The sequence below is a fragment of the Megalobrama amblycephala genome, linkage group LG22 (assembly GCF_018812025.1).
Source record: "Megalobrama amblycephala isolate DHTTF-2021 linkage group LG22, ASM1881202v1, whole genome shotgun sequence".
Taxonomy (NCBI): domain Eukaryota; kingdom Metazoa; phylum Chordata; class Actinopteri; order Cypriniformes; family Xenocyprididae; genus Megalobrama; species Megalobrama amblycephala.
Genome location: NC_063065.1, coordinates 23,110,376 through 23,136,110, shown reverse-complemented (window position 1 = coordinate 23,136,110; position 25,735 = coordinate 23,110,376). Strand labels below are relative to the sequence as shown.

At 43.2% G+C, this 25,735-nt stretch overlaps 1 protein-coding gene across 1 annotated transcript in view; it reads left to right on the top strand.

The window, feature by feature from the left end:
* The window catches only part of LOC125258304, a 725,453-nt gene that overhangs the window by 38,568 nt on the left and 661,150 nt on the right, over positions 1-25,735 (top strand). Inside the window, 1 exon segment of the mRNA XM_048175205.1 lies at positions 13,548-13,721. Within this exon segment, the coding sequence (XP_048031162.1) occupies positions 13,548-13,721 (174 nt within the window).

Here is a 25,735-nt window from a genome sequence, read left to right as displayed (position 1 = left end):
GGGAGATGAGACTCTGACTGGTTTATTGCATGTTATGCCCAAAACACACCCATTACTCATTAAAAGAATAAGGACAACTAGCAAAAGTGAATTCGGACACACACTTGCACTGTGTGCTTTAGACTATTCACCGTTCACTTTAGATCATTAAAATAGGGCCCAAAGAGTAATTTATTAGAGATTAATGAAACAAATGCTGAGTGAAAACAAACTAAATATAAATTAACACAGAATAATAACAGAATCTAAGCACCCCCCACAATGAGAGCTATGAAACTGATAAACAGAACTGCATGTTTTTTAGTGACCTTAAATATACTTTGAATTAGAGGGTACATTTGAAACACGAGAAGACAATGATAACGTCTCGGTTACAAAGGTAACCCTCGTTCCCTGAAGGAGGGAACGGAGACGTACGTCGGACAGACCGACGAATAAGAATCTCGCTAGAGAGGCCAATCTACTTCGAGTGTAACTAAAACGAGCCAATGCACATTGGCATGCAATCATATGCATCAGCTGCTCGCCTCGCAGCGCGGGTATATAATGAGCAGCAGGTGCGTTGCATCTTCAGGTTTTCGCTGAGGAGCCGAACCGGATAGGCAGCAGCATCAGCGGGGTACAGCGACTGTGGCGACGGGACGTACGTCTCCGTTCCCTCCTTCAGGGAACGAGGGTTACCTTTGTAACCGAGATGTTCCCATTCAGTCGGTCACGTTCGACGTACGTCGGACAGACCGACGAATAGGAATCCCTACCAAAGCGCCACAGGAGCTGCCCCCTTCCAGTGCTCTGTTGTAAGCCACCTGAACCCCCTTGCCTGAGGATGGTGGGACAGGGCTAACACAGAGAGAGTCGATCACTGCTGTTCCCCAAAACCCATTCAGTGAGACTATTGGATAACGCTGGGAAAGCGTACCCTTTCGCTGGGAAAGGAACGCTGCGGAAGCCACATCCTTCCCCGAAGGAGTTATGTGGAGAAGTACATATGGACTAACCCTGTAGGGCTGTGCTACATATGGAAGAGCTGGGGTGACTCCAACCCGATGAAGGGTAGGTTCTCCCAGAGGGAAAGACACGGGCTTCGTTTAGGAGCAACCGTGGAACCAACCATATGGGATTCCCGTAGGGTCACACATATGGAACCCAGCCTAAACCCGGTTCTCAAGGATACAACGGAGTATAGGCCTGGCGCCAGATGCTCCGCCACGTCGGCTGCCGAAGGGATATCGGAGGACTCGACAGGGTCTGCCTTGTAGGGACTCTCTGGAGAAAAGAAGCGCATGTAGCGCAGCAAGCCGACACTAAGCTGGGGCCTCTCCGTGCCTCTGACCTGTGGCGAGAACACGGGAGGAGACCGGCTCGACACGAAGGCTATAGTATCTAGCGAACGTGTAGGTGTCGCCCAGCCCGCAGCTCTACAAATGTCTGTCAGCGAGGCGCCACGAGCCAGCGCCCAGGAGGATGCGACACCTCTCGTGGAGTGAGCATGCAACCTGAGCGGGCAGGGCACGCCCTGAGCTTGGTAAGCCAGGGCGATGGCATCCACTATCCAGTGGGCCATCCTCTGCTTGGAGACAGCCTTTCCCTTCTGCTGGCCTCCATAACAGACAAAGAGCTGGTCTGAGGTCCTGAGGCTTTAGGTTCTGTCTATGTACTGTCGCAAAGCGCGAACTGGACAGAGCAAAGCCAGGGCTGGGTCTGCCTCCTCCGAGGGCAGCGCTTGCAGGCTCACCACCTGGTCCCTGAAGGGAGTGGTAGGAACCTTGGGCACATAGCCAGGCCGGGGTCTTAGTACCACGTGGCTATCACCCGGCCCGAACTCCAGGCACGATACGTCGACCGAAAATGACTGCATGTCCCCTACCCTCTTGATGGAGGCCAATGCAACCAGCAGGAAAGTCTTCATAGACAGAATCTTTAAGTCTGCCGATTGCAAGGCTCAAAGGGAGCAATCTGAAGTGCTCTTAGCACCAGAGTGAGGTCCCAAGAGGGTATGGAGGGGGGACGAGGAGGACCTGACGACCAGGTCGTGCTGACCAACAGATTTGCCATCTATGTGGTCGTGGTAAGCGGAGATAGCAGCAGTATGGACTTTGAGGGTGGAGGGGGACAGCCTATGCTCCAACCCTTGCTGCAAGAAGGAAAGCACGACTCCGATCGAGCATCCTCGGGGGTCTTCTCGGCGAGAAGAGCACCACTCGACAAACAGGTTCCACTTCGAGGCGTAAGCACGTCTCGTAGACAGTGCAAGTGCCGAAGTGATGGTGTTAAGTACCTCAGGGGGTAAGTCACCTAGAACCTCCGCGTCCCGTCCAGGGACCAGACATGGAGTTTCCAGAGGTCTGGATGCGGGTGCCAAAGAGTGCCCCGTCTCTGAGAAGAAGGTCCTTCCTCAGAGGAATGGGCCAGGGAGGGCTGTCGCAAGGAGTGAAAGTTCTGGGAACCAGGTCTGGTCGGGCCAATAGGGCGCAACTAAGAGGACCTGCTCCTCGTCCTCCCTGACTTTGCACAGGGTCTGTGCAAGTAGGCTCACTGGGGGAAACGCATATTTGCGAAGGCCCCGGGGCCAGCTGAGTGCCAGTGCGTCTGTCCCGAGTGTTCCCTCGGACAGGGGGTAAAACAACTGGCAGTGGGAGGTTTCCGGTGAGGCAAACAGGTCTACCTGAGCCTCTCCAAACTCTCTCCAGATCAGCTGGACCACCTGGGGGTGGAGTCGCCACTCTCCTGGCAGCTCAGCTCGTGATAGCTCGTCGGCCACATGGCTGAGCACACCAGGGACAAGAATGGCATGAAGCGACCTCAGACGCTTCTGACTCCAGAGGAGGAGATGGCGGGCGAGTTGCGACATGCGACGGGAGTGTAGACCACCTTGATGGTTGATGTACGCAATGGTCACAGTGTTGTCCGTACGGACCAGTACATGCTTGCCCCGTAGCGGCCCTTTGAGGCGGCTCAGAGCAAGACGTACTGCTAGCAACTCGAGGCAATTGATGTGCCAATGCAGATGGGGTCCCGTCCAAACCCCTGACACTGCATGCCCGTTGTACGTGGCACCCCAGCCGGTGGCAGGAGCATCTGAGAATACCACAGCATGCCGGGACACTTGTTCTAGGGGCACTCCTGCCCGGAGAAACAAAGGGTCCGACCACGGACTGAAGGCTTGGCGGCACTCCTGAGTGATTAGCACCCGGAACGTGCCGCATTGCCACGCCCATCTCGGGACTCGGCCGTGAAGCCAGTGTTGAAGCAGTCTCATATGAAGCAGACCAAGCGGGGTTACTGCCGCTGCGGCCGCCATATGCCCCAGGGGCCTCTGAAAGAATTTCAGTGGGACCGCTGTCCTGCCATTGAACGTATTCAGGCAGTTCAACACCGACTGAGCACGTTCCTCTGTGAGGCGTGCTATCTGTTCGACTGAATCCAGCTCCATACCGAGAAAAGAGATCCTCTGCACAGGGGAGAGTTTGCTCTTTTCCCAGTTGACCTGAAGACCCAACTGGCTGAGGTGTCTGAGCACCAAATCCTTGTGTTCGCACAACTAACCCCGGGACTGTGCTAGAATGAGCCAGTTGTCGAGGTAGTTGAGAATGCGAACACCCTGTTCTCTCATGGGAACAAGGGCTCCCCCTACGACTTTCGTAAAGACGCAGGGAGACAGGGCCAGCCCGAAGGGTAGGACTCTGTACTGATATGCTCGACCTTCGAACGCAAAGCGCAGGAATGGCCTGTGTCGCGGAAGAAACGAGACATGGAAGTACGCGTCCTTCAGGTCGATCGCTGCAAACCAATCTCGGGGACGGATGCACTCAAAAATGCGCTTCTGCGTCAGCATTTTGAACGGTAGCTTGTACAGGCTCCGATTCAAAACTCGCAGGTCCAAGATCGGTCGTAACCCACCGCTCTTTCTGGGTACAATGAAGTAGGGACTGTAGAACCCTGACCTCATATCGGCTGGAGGGGCCGGCTCTATCGCGTCCTCCGCCAGTAGGACTGCGATCTCCGCACGCAAGACAGGGGCAACGACATCTTTCACTGTAGTGAAGAGGACGTCCCTGAACTTGGGGGGATGCCGGGCGAACTGAATCGCATAGCCGAGCCTGATGGTCCGAATGAGCCAGCGAGACGGACTGGGGAGCGCTAACCAGGCTCGCAGAGACCGTACAAGCGGGACCAAAGGGACCACCGGCGTACCCGCAGCGGGGCAGCGAGGTGGAACACAGGGACGCGGCTCGGGGGGCTCTCTTTGTGAGGCGGCCCGAAGCGGCGTCACAATGTGCTAGGCAACACTTACCTGGTTCCACGGATGGACAGAGGGAGCAGTCGAGGCTTTGGCTGCCCACTGCTCGCTGCTGTCCGCTGGCGACAGAAGAGGGGGATGAGAGTGGTGAGGTTTTTTCTCCTCCCACTGCTCTCCAAACCCTCTTCAGACCTGGAAATGGAGGAACTGCTCTTTCAATTTTGGGTACCACTGCCTCTTGGGTCAGTGGTGGAACAGAAACAAACCCAATAAAAGGATTTACCACCCGGCCCTCCTCCAGGGGTGGAAGAGCAGCCCCACCCATCTCTGGGTCGCCCGTCTCAGGGGTGATTCTCACCAACCACTTAAACAGCTGCAGAGACGGGAGGCGTCATCTCCCCGCAATGGACACAGCAGAGCCTGCTGGGCCAGAGTTTCTTGCAGGGGACGACACCCTTGGCGACGAGCAGACCGAGGGGCGGCCCAAGAGGAACTCAATGGTTTGTCATGGGAAGCTCCCCGATCCGCTACTAACTGAGGAGAACCACTGGGCTCAGTCCTCGACAGTGTCACCGAAAAGGCCACCTCGTAAGATGGGAGCATTGAGAAAGCATTTAGCTTGACAACCTCTCGCACCTCACAAGGTAAGCCAGGGGGCACTTCTGGACCACTGAGGTGGACATCGTCTGGCTGAGGGCCTGCGCCGTGACTTTGATCACGGTTAGTCAACAAGCGCAGCTCAACCCCAGCACAGAACTACCCTCATGCAAAAAGAGTGCCTTGGCCTCACATGCAGGGTGGGTGTGGTCTGTGTACAGCCACCCCAACCAAGAGGGTAGTGAGAGAGGAAAAACTTATGCAGATTTTGGCACTTTTGGCATTCCATATTTATGGCACCAACATACCCCCATACTGCCAAGTTTTCCATGCACATCTGGAAGACCCAGGAAAGCATGGCTGTAAACTCAGAATCTGAGTCAGCATAAGCACACACCATTACAGTGGGCAGCGTCACCCTCATTTCCAGAGCATAACAGCACTCTCTCCGATTCTGCAATCGACGTCTGTCCCTCAGCTGGAGCTCTGAATGAAATGCTAGGTTCCCCTATGAGAAGGACCAGCAATCCAATCCAGAAACTGCACAGCTTGCAATGCGCTAGAGAGGGAGGGGCCCTAGGGGGTTGGTTCCCCGAAGGAACCCCTCAACCTCATGTCACCCAAGCCATATCAGCAAAGTAGACCTCTTCTGGTGCACCAGAGAGGGCGCTACAATGGAGATTATGCAAGGGAACCGCGCATCTAGAGTGCCGAGCGAGCGCTGGGTTGCCGTGACAACCCGCGCTGCAGCCCGGCAGCTCGACGGCACACGACACGCAGAGGAGCGAGAGGTTTGCTCTCGCTGATCTCCACGGTCTTCCCAGAGTGTCGGGCAGACCCGCGGCTGTGCTTTTACACACAAGCGGCAGCTGGCCAACAACAGAGGGGACTCAAGCTTCCCGGAGAAAGAAGAGTCACGACCGGCGTGTCGACGTGATCATGTTCTCATATGAAAACATGAAACACCCACGAACATCATTTCAACACGCGCCCAGACATGTGAAACAGTGATCGTGGACGTCAGTGAGGACAGGAACGACCGCATCCAGAAACACAAGTAGGATGTCATCTTTAAAAAGACGCGAATCTACTTGTGTAAGCTCTTTTAGGGACTTTACTCTTTTAAAAGTGCTGAAGCACGCAGGGGAACGGCCGCCGCAACACAGACAGGGATTGTGTGCAGCCTGTCGTGTGCTCTCTCTCTCTCTTTGAAGGCGCTCACTCTTACCAGCCGTAAAAACGGCTTTTCAGCGCTCAAAAGTGCACCGTACCGGCCGTGAGAACAGCCTTCCGACGCTGTCAAAACAGCTATTTGCTCAAAAACGGCAAACGAAACAAAAACAGAAAAAGAGAGGACTTCAACCCCGCTGCTGTGCTGTTCGCCTGCACTCGGAAAAAAAGAGAAGTTCAACCAAAAAGCTTGACTCGTCTTCTAGCAGACACTCGCTTGCAGAGAACAGGAACAAACACCGTTCGGCTCCGAAGCGAAAAGCTGAAGATGCAACGCACCTGCTGTTCATTATATACCCGCGCTGCGAGGCGAGCAGCTGATGCATATGATTGCATGCCAATGTGCATTGGCTCGTTTTAGTTACACTCAAAGTAGATTGGCCTCTCTAGCGAGATTCCTATTCGTCGGTCTGTCCGACGTACGTCGAACGTGACCGACTGAATGGGAACTGAATCTTAACTGTGTATCGGCAGGAAAGAGATCAAGGCCTGATGCTAGATTTGAGCTCTACTCACCACATTAATGCTCTGCTGCTAATGAGTCTGGATGGAAACCTCAAACCTTCCTTGACCACATTTGAAGTATCACTTCATTAATACAGCATATTGGTGAAAACAGTGAATTTGCAAAAGGAATTGCAATGTTTGTGTGATGTGTTGGAGCAAACTGACTACCAGATGCAGTAAGAAAATGGCACTAACAGAAATCATTAAAAGCAAGCCCCAGACCGCCAACAGCTAAATGCATGAACATAAGCCACTATTCCCCAAAATAAACATTAAGAATTTGCTTTCCCACTGTTGAAGGACTCACTCCACACAAGACTGGGAACATCGGCATGAATCAGTAGAGAAGAGTCAAAGAATGCTTATAGATATTATTCAGTGACTGACATAATTAGGCTGCGAGTGAACATGTATACAGCCTGCCCATTGAAACAACAAATGAAAGGTTGGTTGACTCTCTGAGAGTCACATGGTCTGGTCATAAGACTGTAAGCACATACTTTATTGCTGGGATAATGGGAGTACAGTAAATGTACAGTAGGTAGTCAACCAGAATAATTCTTTCACCGTTGCCGCTCCTGCGGCAGCAAAATTGTGGACATATATTTGCTGCTTTTTATCGCTAAGTGGCGCTATAATCACACACTTTAAAAAAGTAAATGTGTCAGGTCATTCTCTCAAGTATTATTCTGCCGTGGCTCGTTGAGAGCTGTGGTAGCAAACAAATTCAATTGAAACATTGTAGTTAAACAAATTCATAATCACAGTGCTGAAATGACAGTACAAATGTAGAATTGAAAATAAATGTAGGCGTTTGTTATTTGCAACAAATTTAAGCAAAGTAAATGTTAACACAGTGAGTTCAGTTTTTTATGTAGACCTATAATTAAAAATGCATGTCAGTAGGTTGCATCTTTATAAACTGTGCATCCAGCAATCAGAGTTTGAGTCCCATTTTTGTTAGTTTATTATTTGTCACAAATAAAATTATTTGACAATCGCACATTTATATTAATTTAGTAACTTTAATATATACCGGAGAGAATACTACACCATAATGAGAGTTTAGGTAATACATCCTATTCCGCACTCAAGCACACATAAAGCTTGCCATAAAAAAAAACGGCAAAAGTAAAAAACATAAATGTGTCAAAAAATAGCAAGGAGACATTTGAATTGTTTATTAATAAACTAGTGTTTTCTGTGTCAGTGTTGGCTGAAAAGATGAAGTTGACAACACCGACTCGCCATCTCCTATGGCCTGTCGCACAAAGCCGGTTTCAGTTGCTACCCAGGTAAGTTCAAGATTAGTTTGAGCAAATTCTGGTTTTTCAGGCTTATGAAGGTGGATTGGTTTTTAGCGGGGTTCATTGCTATGGTAACTTATGCTACATGGCTAACCTGCTCCGGAGCAGGTTTTATTCTGGGTTAGAGATCTGGGTTAGAACTCAAACTCATCAGCTGTGAGTAAAGTGACATGTATCTGATGCAATAAAGCCACTTCCCCTGTATCTCGCTCCAAATTAAATCAGTTTATAGTGAAAACATTTAAGAGACAAAATTGCTCAACATTTGCTGTTAATTATTCATTATATTTATATTAAATAAATTAAAATTATGAATAATTCATGACATATTCATATAATTAGGCCTATTATATTAAATGACAATATTAAACTTTGCTTTTTCTTTTGAGCTCTTTGTGAAACTATATTAATTATTTGATATTATATTTATAATATTTAAATATAAATATGAAACCAAATACATTTTCTTTAATGGCTACAACACCTTGTCACGCTGGTTGTGTATAAATACCAGAACAAGATGAAGAAGATCAGATGACAGGTTATTTTAATCCAAAACCGATTGGCAGATACAAAACTTTCACATAAAGATGAGATCCGACAAACACAGAGCAGAACTGGGAGATTATATAAGGGAACTACTGAAGGAGAATGTAATCAGGGAGAACAGAAACAGGTGTGGATAGTTAACTAATCAGGATACACACAATGAGGGCAAATGAATAGAACAAGACAGGACAGAACTATATGCAAACATAATAAAAGTCCATAGGTGTGACACACCTATAGTACAGTACAGATAATTGACATGATTTGACCAGATGTCATATCTTTCCAATCACCTGCTTATTTAAAAAAAAAAAAAAAAAAAAATGTGGAGAAAAAAATGTTTCAATGTGGGCCCTTTTTTAAAATAATAATAATAATAACAACTAGAATGTACATTTCCTGAAGAAAATGTGAATGGTGCTTGCAGTGGCAAAACTCGGTACTCTTGATTCGCATGATGCTAACATAATTACTGTCCTGCTAGCATGTTTTTAGCACATACTAACATGATTAGCATGATTTTAGCATGATGTTAACATTATTAGCATGCTACTAGCATGATGCTAACAAATTTTGACTTGTTTGTGTAATGTTTAAACCCTAAGCTAATTGCTATTAGCATGTAGCTATTCACTGCTGGCATGTGTAGCATGTTGGAAGGCCAGTTTGCTAGCATGAGTCAAAAGAGCCAACCACCATGTCTCTATGATGTTCTGATGCAGAGATATAGGTCTTGCTAAACGGTTGCTAGGGTACTCTGTTTGGTTGCTAGGGAGTGGCCTAGCAGCTGCCAATGATGTTACTGCAAAGACTGCTTGACAATATAAGCCAACCCCAATGTCTCTACGATGTTCTGATGCAGAGATATTGGTCTTGCAAAACAGTTGCTAGGGTACTCTGTTTGGTTGCTAGGAAGTGCCTTGGCAGCTGCCAGTAATGATACTCCAAAGGCTGCTTGCCAGTATGAATGATTTAAACCAACGCCCATGCCTCTATGATATTCAGATTTGAAGATATCCCTCTATGCTTTGGGTTGTTAGGGTGCTGTAAATGGTTGCTAGGCCGTGGCTTTGAAGTCTTGAAGGTGATTTGTGATTGGAAGTTTGCTGCCCTGAGTTAAATGAGCCCACCCTCATGTTTCTGTGACATTTCTATCCAAAGATATTCCTTTGATCTTTTTCAATGGAAGTCTATGGAACTTGTTGCTATGGTGCTCTATATGGTTGCTAGGGCATGGCTTGATAGCTTCACAATGATCCCGAGAGACTGATTGGTTGCCTGAGTAAAATGAGCCCAGACCCTTGTCTCTATGACATTGTGATCCAGAGTTATGTTCAATACAAAATCCCTATGTAATTTCCCATAGTAAGAAAAACATACTGTTTCATGGGCACAGCTTCACCATAGTATGTCTACGGGGCAAATTTGGGCAGCTCTTGCGCCCCAGGGGTACAACTTACACCCCATTTTGAGTTATGGTCTGACAGAGCCCGTCAGCCTCTTCAAACGTGGTGACCCACATATCTACAAAATCCTCGTTAGAAGCTATGACTCGTCAAAGTTCGTCCCAATGTTAAGTCTATGGGATTTTTCGACCGATTTTTCGGGTGAACATCGTACACCCGATCGCTTATAAAAGTAATAGCACACCATTCCTCAAAAATCCGCACAATTTGACACCTCATTCCTGGGTCTGTGACAAAAGCTGCGGGAGGAGTAGCGCATCAAACTTTAGAATAACAATAATGATGCTTCGCCTTTGGCAAGCACCATTAATAATAATAATAATAATAATAATAATAATAAATAGTCCCAATCTGGGGCCCCTGCACACGGCAGCCCAATCTGCGCCTGACTGCTCCACTTGCATATGTTTCTATAGAGTTGGCATGAATGCGTTCCTCAGTTCAGTTTTAGATAATGCCCGATTGACAATCTGTTCACACATTTTAAAACTCTACAAAATCAGTTGAAACAAATGGGTTGAACACTTCAATTGAATTTTTTTTTTAAATTACATTACAATATTCTTGAAAAGATGGACATATCGAGAGATTTATCTTGAAAGGAACTTTGCCTGCTCTTTAAGTTAAAAAAAGGATTATCAGGCTGGCTATTCGACACTCTTCAAATAAAAGAGCATGATTGACACATATTTTGTTCTGCACCCCCAAGATGAAGCTACTGAACTGCCTCTCCCAACCCCAGAGGCTATCTGTTAGGAGAGGAGCATCTCTGACTACTAAAAACAGAAGTCGCAATTCAGACTTAAATCGCTAAATTGCTGATCATGAAGAATTAAATCATTTAGGCTTCATGTCATAGTATTTCTGTCATAAAAGTTTATTAACTATATATTTTATTATTTCAGTGATTGAAGAATTAAAACAGAATCAGATGCTTGATCAGATGAAATGATCTAGCTACTTCATTTTACTATGCCACCTATTTTTTTTTTCCACTAACTGCAAGATATGATGGTCTTGTTGATTATTATTTTGTTTATTATAGTGTTGTGCTGTGTTCAGATTCTCATCACTGATCGCGCTGCTCCTTTTTCTGTTCTAAATGTTTGTTCTATTTTATTTTATTTTATTTTATTATTATTATTATTATTATTATTATTATTATACATTTAATCAGTAACTGGTGAACTTTGTTTATGATATTTTTTTAAACAACATTAACCATTGTTAACCAATTTAATTTCTTCATTTAATTATAAAATGATTAGGCATAGTTTATAACCTTATCCTAGATCAACTACACCAAATATTTGTTTGTTTCATTATTGTACAGTAAAAGTCAATAGCTCTTGTTTTGATTTTTCATGTTTGTTGTAGGCTTATAAGATACTAAGATTTGGAAATTACCATAATTGTGGTATTTCATCTTTATTGTTAATTTCTGACTTCAGCATGCAGAGAGCAACAGTGTTTGTGTTCCTCACAATAATGTCTGCATGAGACCGCTGCGACGTGCGAGAGTTGTTACAGCACATACATCATTCATTCTTTTTTATTTCTTCTTCATTATACATCTTCAATTTCGTTGTTTATGTATAGCCTATTTATTTTTTATTAATATTTGAACGATATTACTACATATTCAGCATATTACCTCACCTGTGTTTGTATCTCTGTATCTTAATTATTTAATGAATAAACGAGTCATTAAAACAATTTTTATTATTATTATTATTATTATTATTATTATTATGGCAGCACCAGATGTTGATCAAAAAAGCTTAATGATCAACTATGAATTGGAGCGGCTCTGGGTAGATCATTTTAAAATGTCAAATAGCCGTCAATTTATTGATAAATTAAGGCATCGGTCTCTGATGTAGACTGGTGTATGTTTATTTACGAATCAAACACTTTGAGAGAGTGGAAAGTAATAATACTGCATGATGTGGAGGCGCCGGCGCCATCACTTGTATTTTTTCCTGATAATGACATAACTTAAAATAATAAATTTTTGGTTATATAATTTAGAATAATAGATCATGTGAAACTGAAACTTTGTGTTATTTGTTATTTATTTAAACACACAATAACATCAAAATGTTGTGCTTTTCTAAAATAAAGAAAAGAAATGGATGCACTTTCTGTCTCTGTGAACTGGAGCGCATCTCAACCGAAAGTCAGTGTATGCTTGCCTCACAGACATGAGAAATATGTTCAATGAAAACTTGAAATGTCTACTTTTAAATTAACCAATTCATATTGAAAGCAAATGGGCAACTGTCTGATTATGTAATCCATATATAAAAGTTTTGCATTTCTCTCTAAATGAATCAGCGAAAAGGAATTAATCTTTACAGCCGACACTGACTCAGAAAACACTAGTTATTAATAAATAATTAAAATATCAGTTTTCCCGATACATTCATAATCATTAGGCTACTTTTGCTGGTGCTTTGCAGCAAGCTTCAGCAAGCTTCATCCTTTTGCGTGGAGACTTAATTATTTTTCTGTATTTCCCTCATTATTATTATATTTTTTCTGACATCGGGACTATTTTCAGGTGTTTCAAAAAATATAAACAGATGATTCAATATATTGGTAATGGATAGGCTACATATGAGAATTAATATTTCAAGTTCAGATTACAAATGTCACATCCAGAACACTGGAATAGTGCAAACAAGTGCATTTATTTATTTGCTAGTAGGCCTACTTTGTGTATTTAAATATCAGAAACATAAATAATCCTTATGACTGTAAACACTGAACAGTTGTGATCTTTGTTTGAGATAAATGATAAATGAGTGCGTTCAGTGCAAGCCATACAGTGAACGAATTTTGCAGCTGATGGCATTTGGCACTGACCGTTCTCACACTGGTGTGATTGTCTTTTTTAAGCTGCAGTGCATTTAAATTTAATTGGCCTCATAAATCTGAGAGGGCATACATTTAATTTGATTAATTTAATTTAATTTACCTCATAAATCTGAGAGGGCCTATAGATCAAGAGGGCCTGACTATATAACAGTTCACTCTTCGTACAAATAATATTATGTGAACTGGTGAATTTGTATAGATTGCTTGACAATATTAGGTTGTGCCTCCCCATATAACATAAATGTTGTGTTTTTATTATTGTTCATTTATGACTTCAGCTCTAACATTAATTACATTTCAAAATTCAACAATTGCAGCTGTTTTGCAAAATGTCCCTTTGTGCCACATGGTGCTTATTTCGCAAATGACTTTGAAATTTGAAAAGTTTATTTTTGCCATAGTTGGCTTTGCCACAGCATGTAACTCAGCGGTAATAGGCATTCTGGTTGATTACCATCTGTGTGTAGAATTTACTGCATGTGATTCTCACATCAGTGTGTTACTAAGAGAGCTATAGATGTAATATCAATCATTCTTAATCACTGTTATGAAGTTTAAGTATCTAAATGTTGTGTTTAAGGGGCAAAAAGAATATATATGATATGATTTCAGAGAAAACTTACTTTATTCCTCTTTAAATTAATATTTTTTTTCTTATTGCCTCTACACCTTATCATCACACTGTTAGTTTAAATGTGATCACGAGAAAATGCTTGCTCATCTGATGTTTCTGTTCTGAGAGAGTGAAGAGTGTGTCATTGTTCTCTACAGGTTGAGGAAGTGTGATGTCACAGATGAAGGTTGTGTTGCTCTTGCTTCAGCTCTGAGATCAAACCCTTCACACCTGAGAAAACTGGATCTGTCTGGGAATAAACTAGGAGACTCAGGAGTGAAGCTGCTGAATATGCTGAAATATGAACCACATTATAAACTGGAGATACTAAGGTAACAATAGTTTTCAACAATTTTCATCATCATATTTTCATTTAAAGTTTCACTCACTAGAAATTGGAAAAAGGAAATTGTACCAGGTTCAGTAACACCATGTGTGTGTGAATATTTTGTGTGATTTCATCAAATCAGTCTTATATTCAGCTTCAGTTTCTTTAGGTCTCTGAACATTAAACTATGTTTACAGTTCCCTTTCGAAAGCTACACCCAATGCTGCACGATAAACGCTATGGAGAAAACTCCTATGTTTAACCGGTTGTGAACACGTGTGACAAACACGCCAAAGAATTTGGCTTAAATAACCTCTGATGATGACAACATAGGAATGTGCACATCAGAAGCTATAAATAGATGTGTGACAGTTGCGTTCATTGGATTCCTTTATCTTCAGAACCGCATTGTGATCGTGTGCAATACAAACTTTTCTCCTCTATCACTTTGTTAGGAGTTCGGTTTTTTCCTGCCTGCAAAAACTTTCTCTCACTCTCTCTCTCTTTCTCACCAACGAAAAGAAAGTAAAAGAAAGGGAAGAAAAATCAGGGAGTCAAAGAAATGCGTGCCACCTTGCTCACAGCCCATTTTGGATGATGATCCGCATGAATTCTGTGTTGAATGTCTGGGGGAAAGACACGTAATATTTCCCATGTGCAGGCTCGCATATGTCAGAGAGCGTGCCTACACATCCTCGACTTTTCATTCTTGGGGCTTGCTTGTCAATCTAGATGAAGGACAGGAGATGGGTCCTCCCCATTCTCTTGCTCTTTCACCAGATCATGTGTTCCTCGAGCCCGCTTCTGAAGACCGGGCTGAGAATGCAAACTCTCTTGGGGAAATGGACATCGAGTGCGCTGCCTCAGAACGCTCATCACATTGATGAGTGTCTTGAGGTTATTACTAGCGCTGTGCACAGTCTTCAGTTAGACTGGCCACAGGAACAAGAGACCCCCAGACGATCTAAATTAGACAACATATTTCTGTTGGGTGGCCAAGAGGAAACCCCGGAGAGACGGTCCATTCCCTTGTTTCCAGATCTCCATGACAAAAACTGCAATAAACCATACTCTTCTGGTGTCTTTGTGCCCTCAACGTCGATTTATTGGTTACAAAGGCACAGGGGTATACAATGATGCCCCAAGTGGAAGATATGCTCACAGGCTATCTCTCCCCTGGTAGTATATCTTCATTACAAAAGCCTGTACTTCCCCTGTACTTCCCTCCAGATCATCTAGAACAACATAGTCTCTGGTAGGGAAGGCTTTTCAGGCAGTGGGTCAGGCTGGTGCTGCCCTGTACACCATGGCAGTGTTGCAGGCATACCAGGCTGACCTGCTCAAAGAACTGAGCACATTCAAGGGTAACATCAGTGAAGAGGTTTTTGCTGAGCTGCTCCAAGCCACAGATTTGTGTCTTCACACGACCAAGCAAACGGACTGTGCTATCAGCCTTTCCATGGGTGCTTTGGTCGCAAACTGAGAGGCATCTGTGACTTATCCTTACTGGCATCAAGTAGAAGAATAGAGTTTTTCTCCTTGATGCTCCCATGTCACCCTTGGGCCTATTTGGCAACTCAGTCAACACCATCGTCAGCATGTTCTGAGGCTAGGTCAGGAGATTACACTCCATCACTTTCAGAGAATTCTCAGTCTTATGGCAGCTGCATCCATGGTGATACCTTAGGGTCTTCTGCATATGAGACCATTTCAGTTGTGGATCAAGGCCAGGGGGTTTCATCCAAAGGCCAATCCCCAAAGGCGAGTAAGGGTTACATGCCGCGGGCTTCGAATTAATCAATCAATGGTCAAGATGGCGCCAGTGTGTGTGGCCGGCCATCTGTTGCTCCCGGTTGTATGGATGTTTGTCCCCTTGACGTGGATTGTTGCCGGTACATGCTATGGCGCTCTGGGGAACCCGCGTATAAGTGACAGTATTACTTACTCCTAGTCCAGCTTTGAACTCAATATTTTTGAAATAAGTCTAGGTTATCTGGTGCTGTACGCTGTTGTTATCGTCCACCCAAATATAACAAAGATTTAAGAAATTTTCTGATTTTCTGGCTGAAAATATGCCAAAATATTATCAGGTTTTAATTGTTGGGGATTTTAATGTCCATGTGTGCTGTCCAGCCAAGCCTTTGTTACAGCACAGTTACAGGGCTGGAGACCAGAGGGAAGACAAAAAGTTCAAAGTCTATGGTAGGAGCGGTCTCGTGACAGGTTGGAGCAGGCTCGGCGGCGGCTGGAGCGGCTGGAGCGGCTGGCTCGGCGCCGGCTGGAGCGGCTGGCTTGACGGCGGCTGGAGCTGAGGGCTCGGTGGCGGCTGGAGCTGAGGGCTCGGCGGCGGCTGGAGCTGAGGGCTCGGCAGAAACTGGAGATACTGGCTCGGCGGCTGAGACCGGAGATACTGGCTCGGCGGCGGCTGGAGCGGCTGGCTCAGCGGCGGCTTGCGCTGAGGGCTCGGCGGCGGCTTGCGCTGAGGGCTCGGCAGCGGCTTGCGCTGAGGGCTCGGCGGCGGCTTGCGCTGAGGGCTCGGCGGCGGCTGGAGCTGAAGACACGGCGGCGGCTGGAGCTGAGGGCTCGGCAGAAACTGGAGATTCTGGCTCAGAGGCTGAGACCGGAGATACTGGCTCGGCGGCTGAGACCGGAGATGCTTGCTCGGCGGAGACTGGCGCTGCTTGCTCGGCGGAGATTGGCGCTGCTTGCTCGGCGGAGACTGGCGCTGCTTGCTCTGCGGAGACTGGCGCTGCTTGCTCGGCGGAGACTGGAGATAATAGCTCGGCGACTGGAGCAGAGGGCCAGTCCATCCCCTCAAACACAATCAAAATTCCCGTAGGAACGGGAGCGGGCTCGGCGGAGACTAGAGAGGGCTCAGCGGAGACTGGAGATTGCTTGGTCTTTTTTCTCTTCCTCCGCCTTCTGGACCCAGCAGAGGAGTGAGGGTCCAGCATGGAACAGGCAGGGAGTTCGCTGGAGGGGTATGCGGAGGAAGACGGAGGCTGACTAACTGGCCTGGCCAACCGTGTTTCTGGACGGACTGGACGAAACAAACACTCATCCTGAACCTTTTCAACTAGGAATTTGGAGCCATTTAACCACAAAATTAAATTGATAGTTTCGCTTAAGGAGAAACGATAATCAGGTTCATCAAAACGGATAGTGTCGTCATCCAGTCCGTCCAAAAACAGGGCGATTAAACAAGCATCAGGCCAGTCAGTCAGAAAAGCGAGCTCAATCGTTCTCCTCCACATACCTTTCCAGCGAACGACCAACCTGTAGGAGCCCGATTAGACGATCTCCGGCTGAGTGGGAGGCGTTGGAGGAGCAGGAGCCAGGGAGCAGAGGAAAGTATCCATTTTCTTTGTGGAAATCCAGCGTTTGGGTCCGTTCTTCTGTTACAGGTAGCTGGTGTAGAGATGAGGCAGATACGGATTTCCACAAATATAGATACTACTTTAATAAACACAGGGCAGGAACACCAAACATACACTTTAACAAAACAGAGAACGGACGAGGAGTGAAGGGAGTGAGTGCAATATAAAGGGAGTGCTGAAATAGAGTCCAGGTGCAGGTGATCCGTGATGATGGGGTGATGACGAGGGAAGTGAGTGCAGGTGTGGAGAACAGGAGGAACATGGGAAATGAAGTCCAGGGAGACAAGGGATCTGTGACACTAATGTCATCTGTAATAACTCTCACAAGCCACCTGTGCTGTTCAGTACGATTAACGCTGTTCTGAACACGCCCCAAGCTACTTGCTTAGAGCCTTCTTCTGAAATGTGTGAGAAATTTTTAGACTTTTTTATTGATAAGATTGAGGCTGCTAGAGCTAATATTTCTCCCCCATCAACTTTTTTTTTTATCCATTTCCACTGAGTACTCTGCTGTTTTTGATCAGTTTGAGGTAGTGTCTCTTGACTCATTGAAAGAGACCATTGTTAAAATGAAATCAGCCTAATGTGGTATGGATATTGTTCCTCCTTGTCTTCTAAAAGATTCATTTGAAACTATTGGTACTAAAATTCTTGCAATAATTTATAGTAGCCTGGCCTCGGGAATTGTACCTAAGTTGTTTAAACATGCAGCAGTGGAACCATTAATCAAGAAATCTAATTTGGATCCATAATCCAAATAATAATAATCCATAATTAGCTAATTTTAGAAAGAAACAATTGAATTAATTTCTGGATTTATATGGTATTCATAAAGTGTTTCAGTCTGGTTTTAAATCACTGCATAGTACAGAAACTGCATTGTTGAAGGTTTTTAATGACTTGCTACTTGTCACTGACTTAGGGGACTGTGTGATCTTAATTCTACTAGACCTTTCGGCTGCATTTGATACAGTTGACCTTAAGATCTTGATTACATGGCTAGAACAATGTGTTGGTGTTAAGGGTACGGCATTGGGATGGTTTAGATCCGATTTGGCTGAAAGAACATTCTCAGTTCATTTTGGAGACTATGTCTCCTCTACTGCTTCTTTCACGTATGGGGTCAATTTTGGGGCCTATTCTGTTCTCCCTGTATATGCTTCCATTTGGGACATATTTTTTGAAAATTTGGTATTTCTTTTTATTGCTATGCAGATGATACGCAAATTTATCTGCCTTTGAAACAAAAGGATACTCGCTCTTTAGTGCCTCTATTGCAGTGTCTTGAGGAAATTAAGGCCTGGATTGCACTACATTTCCTTAATTTTAATGAAAAGAAAACAGAAGTTATGTTGTTTACGCCGGGGGGTACCTGTGAGTCAGTAGATTTAAATCTTGGTGAATTTAAACCATTTGTGAAGACCTATGTAAAAAACTTGGGCATTATCATGGATTGTGACAGACGCTTCTCTGTCAGGCTGGGGAGTGGTCTTAGATGGCCTTCCAGCACAAGGGGTCTGGAGAGGCCATCATCTGGATTGGCACATTAATTACCTCAAATTGATTGCTGTATTTCTGGCCCTGAAATACTGCCTCTAGCAGTTTAGGGGCTACCGTGTCTTGGTGCGGGTGAACAACATGGTGGTAGCCACTTATATAAATCACCAGGGCAGATTTTGTTTGTGCCGTTTAAACAACAAAAAGTCAAGTGGAAAAAAAATGTCTTCATGCCTTAAAATAGCTTGTAAATCTACACCCATGCCTCATTTAATATACACAGACTAATGAATATGCAAATTAGCCCCACCTCCACTTGCTCAAGCCAGCTCAGAGAGTCTACTGTTGCTATAGTGATGAGCAATTTGTTGTTTGTGTTGTGAATATTTAAGAAAAAAGCTTGCTTCGCTTCATATATTCAGTTTAATTTCTGACGCTTAAGTTGTGTCTTAAATTATGAATTGGTAAAACGCCTTTACAAAATGGTCTGAATCCAATGGCATTTGTTTGGACTGCTCTCTCGTTGAATCACCTGAAGTGATTTTTCAGTAAAACAGACAGTATCGAGAGAATAAGCAGCCGTTTTCCTCTGTGAACATGCGCCAAATGGATGTATGACAATTTTGTTGCTTTTTGGAGTTTGCAGATTTAAAAATACATTCAGATGAAATCCTACAGGCGCCCGTGCCTTCTCCATACATTAAATTAATGCACATCCTTATCAGGTAGGCTAATATCTATGGTTTGATACATTCCAGAGGTGGCCAAAATCAGAATTTATAATGGAGCGAATAGCTCTCTCAGAACTTGGTGTGCAAGGACACACTGACGGAATATGCACACGAATCGCGGTCACACGCTCAGAGAAATATTGTTTTAGCTATGTTTTATAGTATTCAAATATTTTGAAGGACAAAAACATGAACATTATTGGCTTTACTTCAAGTCAGCTGTCACTTTACTTTGGCACAAGCACCTATGTGCAAGCACTTATGCGCACTTGGCACAGCCCTTGCGACGGTTCTGTCATTAATTAATATGAATTAATATGATTAGCCTTTTGCTTGACTATGTTATCAAACAGCTAATAATGTGTTGCTAACGTTACACAAACCATGATCTTCTTCTTCATCTGAGAGTCAGATAGCTGCCTTCTAACAGTCAGTATCCTTACAAACGCTTTGAACAACTCAGAACGTCAGTGGTGAAAGGCATATAGTTTATTATAACATCGTAATAGACTTGCTATATTGCAAAATCTACACAATTTTTTATATCAACAGAAAATATACCAGGATAACCTGGCTTCTCTCGAGACTTTCCTGCTTCAGAGCAGTCTTAGTTAAAGGTGTCAAAGAATTGAAAATTGAATTTACCTTGGCATAGTTGAATAACAAGTGTTCAGTACATGGGAATAACATACAGTGAGTCTCAAACACCATTGTTTCCTCCTTCTTATATAAATCTCATTTGTTTAAAAGACCTCTGAAGAACAGGCAAATCTCAACATAAGACCGACTGTTATGCAACAGTTGGGATCATTAATATGTACGCCCCCAATATTTGCATATTGCAGCCCATGTTCAAGGCATTAGACAAGGCAGAATTAACGTCTGGATCTGTGCACAGCTGAATCATCAGACATTGTGCAGGCAAGCAAGCAAGGACAATAGCAAAAAATGGTAGATGGGGCAATATTAACTGACATGATCCATGACAACATGATATTTTTAGTGATATTTGTAAATTGTCTTTCTAAATGTTTTGATAACATGTTACTAATGTACTGTTAAATGTGGTTAAAGTTACCATTGTTTCTTACTTTATTCACGGAGACAAAAGCCGTCATTATTTTCATTTTTTTAAACACTTGCAGTCTGTATAATTCATAAACACAACTTAATTCTTTATAAATCTCTCCAATAGTGTAGCATTAGCTGTTAGCCATGGACTAATTCTAATCTACTAAAGACTAAACTCATTCAGAATCACATGTAAATATAATTCCAAATAAATACCATATACTTTTATGATCTGATATGCTGTATGACGAACACTTTGTAAAGATCCATTTTGAGGGTTATATTAGCTGTGTGAACTTTGTTTATGCAATGTAGTATAGAGTCACGAGCTTGGGGGCGGGGAGCGCGAGCATTTAAAGGGGAAGCAAGCTGAATCGGCGCATTTATAATGATGCCCCAAAATAGGCAGTTAAAAAAAATGAATTAAAAAAAAAATCTATGGGGTATATTGAGCTGAAACTTCACAGACACATTCAGGGGACATCTTAGACTTATTGACATCTTGTGAAAAAGCATTCTATGGCACCTTTAATGATATGCTAAAGCCTGCCGGCATGTTGTTGTGATTGGTTACAAGGTAGTCTGTAACGTCACAAACACCACCGATTTCAAGCCACGGGTTTTAGACTGTCTTTGGTTTACTGCAGTTTCAAACATAAAATACTCAGCAATGGTGCTGACTTATGAATTTGCACATGGTTTGTCTTAAAGCATATTAAAAACACTACATAGGCATATAAACAACATCAAAACTTGATTTTCACCACAGGGGGTCTTTAAGTGTCGAACCGCACCTGATGAGAGCATCAGCATCAGCTCTGGTTATTTGTGACCCAATGCTAATTTGCACTGCTCTTGGTATATTGCGTTGGTCATTATGTAAATGATTTGACTGTGTCTGTGTTTTTTAATTTGCGCGTTGGCAGTAGATCACTCTCAAAACTTGTCACTCCCATTGATGCATTCGTGGAACTGCGCTCTCACGCTAATTCACCCCGTTTAGTAAATCTGGCCCTAGGTCTTCATTTCTGACATGTTCTGCTAATTGTGTTTAGAGTTTTGAAAATGTGACTACAGATTGGACAAAAGTATGTTAGCAATTGAAAAAATCTGAGTTCCTAATGATATTGATGGTCTTAATTTTTTTCTATCTCAAATTTATATTGTCAGATTCTCTCTCGTGCACATGCGTGGGCATTTGCTGAGTGAGTAAAGTGTGAATCAGAATGTGACTGTGGAGTCTGTTTAATATCCAGTGTTAGCATCAGTTCTGACAGGTCATGTCAGTCAAGCTCGCATCAGCTGACTCCCAGGTGACTTACGTCTACCTATAGATCTTTATATAAGCTCCTCAGTATTATCAGCAGCTATCATTTCTCAGGAGCAAATTAAATGGCGAATTCGACAGGCAAAACAGCATCATTTCACAAGGAATTGTGCAACCAGGAATTTAATGAGAGGGATTCATCCCCCATATGGATTTCACCTCTTGTACACGCGAATTCGCCACATTGATCATAAGCAATTCAAATGGATCTGCACTCCCTGCATGAAAAAGCATTTCAAGAGAAGATCAAACATCCATGTCACAGTCGGCTATTTCACTCTCCTTCATCTCTAAATGCTTCCACACAGCTAAGCTAAGTTCCTTTTAATGCTCATTGTTTTAAAGCTAACTCATGCTGTTGCTAAAGCTATCAGTGTTGCTTTGGCTTCTAGTCCTTCTCAGTAAAAATGTTTTTGCAAAGCTTTTGTGATCGTATTTGGCAATGTGCGTTACTTTTCTGTTGTCATTGGCAACAGGCTTGATCTCTGAGCATGCTTGTCGGGTTGCTTTCGTTTGTATAGCAACTTATACGCTGGTCGGATCGCCTGTGTTTAGCACTATACATTGCAGTTTCAAGCAACTTTGCAGTAGAGACAGGAAACCAACGATTCATGGTGCAAATGGATTTTCTGCTGTGGCGCAGCACATAGTAAACATCGTTCTTCTTAAAGCTACAGTGCCACTGGAAAACGCTCGTTATTAAAACTATAGTTGCTTTTGGAACAAGCCGTTCTTAAAGCTATATTTGCTATTGAAAAAAAAACACTCGTTCTTAAAGGTCTAGTTGCTAGTGGAAACGTTCCTTCTTAAAGATATAGTTGATAGTTGAAAGATATACTATTAAGAACAAGCTATCTAGTTGCTATGAAAGGCAAATATATAAGAAAAAAGTAAAATGCTTGTTACCGAAGCTTTTAGGCCCCATTTACACTGCACGGTTCAAGTGACCCAATTCCGATTTTTTCCTCCCATGTGGCACAGATCAGATATGAGTCACGACCGTGTAAGCAGGAAAAAAGCACATGGATTCCGATTTTCACAGATTGCTTTCAGGCCTCATTCATATGTGGTTATAAATCAGATATGAATCGGATACGGGCGTTTGCGCCTGCAGTGTAAGCGGACAGATCGGATATTCCCCTGTAAATGCGACTCCTGCGTCATTGAAAAGTGAGTTTTTTTTTTTACATTTCGCGGTACAGACATACCTATAACAAACGGAGCATCTCTAGTTGACTGGTAGATTATTAATTTCATTTGTTTGTGTTAAATAAAAGGCGATCTGACTTTGAAATGTTGCTCTTGAAATCACACTGAGTGCTCGTTGCCGCGGTTGTCAGTGACGACGGCTCGTGCACAGACGCGCGTGTAGCAAATTAGCTCAAAATAAATATGAATAATTAATCATAACTAGTTATAATTAATTATTAATATTTTAATCAGTTAATAAAATTAACTTAATGTAATAAAATTAATATTACAATCAATTAACCTGTTGTTCAATGAACACACAGTGTTAATTGTTTATTAATTCTAAGAAATGTTCATTTCCAGGTTATGGGAAATAACAATCTTATTCTTCTAAAAGCCTGTAGTCAGGACCGACATGAATAGGGACTCCCGTATATGAGCGCAAAACACGGACAACCTTACGTGTGACATGAACAAGACTTTATTAACTAGACTAAACACTTAAACTACTCTAACATTCACACACATACATGCATACAGTTTACCAAGAGAGAGAGAGAGAGAGAGAGAGAGAGAGCTAAAGCAGAGTACAGGAAGCAAGAGGTTACAGCATTGTTGGACATTTCAGCAGATCAACAGCCTTGAGCAAACCATCAGTTTAGTTTTAACAGGCCCCTCTTTAAAAGGGGTAAGGATACTCAATGTATCCGATAATGAGACTAAGTTTGATACTTGCATGTCTCTCCAAGTTGAATTAAAACCGTCCTGATGCAATTTGTGGAGGTTTCTGTTGAATCTTTGCTGATATTGTCTTGATGAAAGAGAACCAGCTGGATTCAGAGGATCTTTGGTGAATGGAAGGTCTAGGCCGAGGCCTGGCACAAGCTTGGGGTTCCTTAGAAGCTTCTAGCTTCTTACAGCATCATCTTGACGTCAGCATTTGTCAGTAAAAGAAAAGAAGAGGAGGACGAGCAGGAAGAGAGGGGGTTCCTTGTGATCAGTGAATATAAGGGGTGAAGATGTCACACCCTCTTGAGGTGTCTGAGCCAATAAGGAGTTCCCCTTTCAGAGGGAAGTTTTACGAGTCTTTGTTCTGTAGCAAGATATTAGCATAAGACACTGGATTGGATGAATGAGAGAATAACCTTCTAGCTTCCTATAATTCTAACATGTCACAGAGTTAGTAACATGTAACATAAATTACCAAATAGGAAATTAAAGTTGGAGTCCGTAGATACCAAACATGCTGCCAATGTGATCTCAGTTAACTATACATTTGCAACTATGGAACATTAATACCAAAATAGTTCAAAAGAGAGAATTAATACATAGAATAAAGCCTATAAAAGGAAAGTCATGAGATGGGAAAATTGGATACATGTTTATACATTTCCCAAGTGGTTATATAGAGAATACATAGGATTAAGAGAGTTTATTTTTCCTTCTCAGGAAGAATGAGTCACTAGTCTCTCCAGAATTCTTCTGGATCATAAAAGTACCATATAACTGTAACAGGACACCTAGGTTGGCCTGTGTGCTAGCAACATTGGGATGCTGGTTACAGTTTTAGGGGGATGAGTTCAGAGAACTTTGATAGTGAGAGTGAGTTTATGGGTAATTCATTAAATACAATGAATAATTGTGTGGCTGATTGGTCCAGACGTTACACGCGCTTCAGTCCAGTTGTGGAGACTAATGACTATTCGTTCCATTGAAACCACAACATAAAAAGCACACAAACTTGCAATATGATATTACAATCAATGATGAACGCATTGGTTTTAATGACAAAAAAACTAGTATAGGATGGCGGATTCGAGCCCATGAAGCTGTGAATATCTACCCGTACCCAAGTATTCAACTCGCACGCTTTCAGCGGAGCTGCGTACGTATACTGTCATGAAGAATTTGTATTAGGCTATTTTTATGTAGGGATGTAACTATTGCATTAAAAGGGTTTCTATATGAATTCATGTCAATAAAATAAGCTCAATGTACCATTGAAATTGATTTGTGATGTCATATAGGCTATTTTTGGTACGTTTCGCCAAGTGCAGTGTAAAAAGGAGACATCCGATACAGGTCACTTTTAAAAGAAATGTAAGCACGTCGTCCAAAAAAATCGGATATGGTCAAAAGATCGGATCTGTGTATTAAGACTTGCAGTGTAAATGCGGCCATAGTGTCATTGCTGCATGCTATAAGCACATACTGTGGTAAGTTTATTCAGGTACATGCTGAATTTTAAGCTGTTGTCTTAGACTTTATGGTTTACGTTCTTTATGATATCCAATCATATTGCAACATTCCGTGTTAAGTGAGCAACTTTCTGTGGCTTAAAAAAATCAGAGTATTATAGCATGCTTGTCCTTAAATACACAGAGGGCTCTTATTCAACCCTAACAATGTCGAAGCTTGATGATCCCATAAGGAGTTTGAAATCATGGGAGTCGCCATCTTCACTTCCACAGCCGAAGGAATCAGCCCGACTGGAGCAGAATCGTGTTCATGATGAGAAGCACTGTATTTCATTGCTTAGCTGCACGCTGCATCTAACTCAGAGCTATTGCTGCGGGTGTATGCTTCCCCGACCAGACTACCATTAGTTAATACTAGTCCATGGTTTACAACATGCTTGTTGTATCAGATTGCTGCCGCTTGTGGTGTAAGCTTCCCCCAATAGAAAAAGAGGAGAAAAAAAAAAAAAAAGTATTAGGCAATGGGTTTATGCTTCCCCGACTAGATTGCCGCTAGGGGTGTAAGCTTTAGGGGTGTAATATATACTGTGTATATATATATATATATATATATACATATATATATA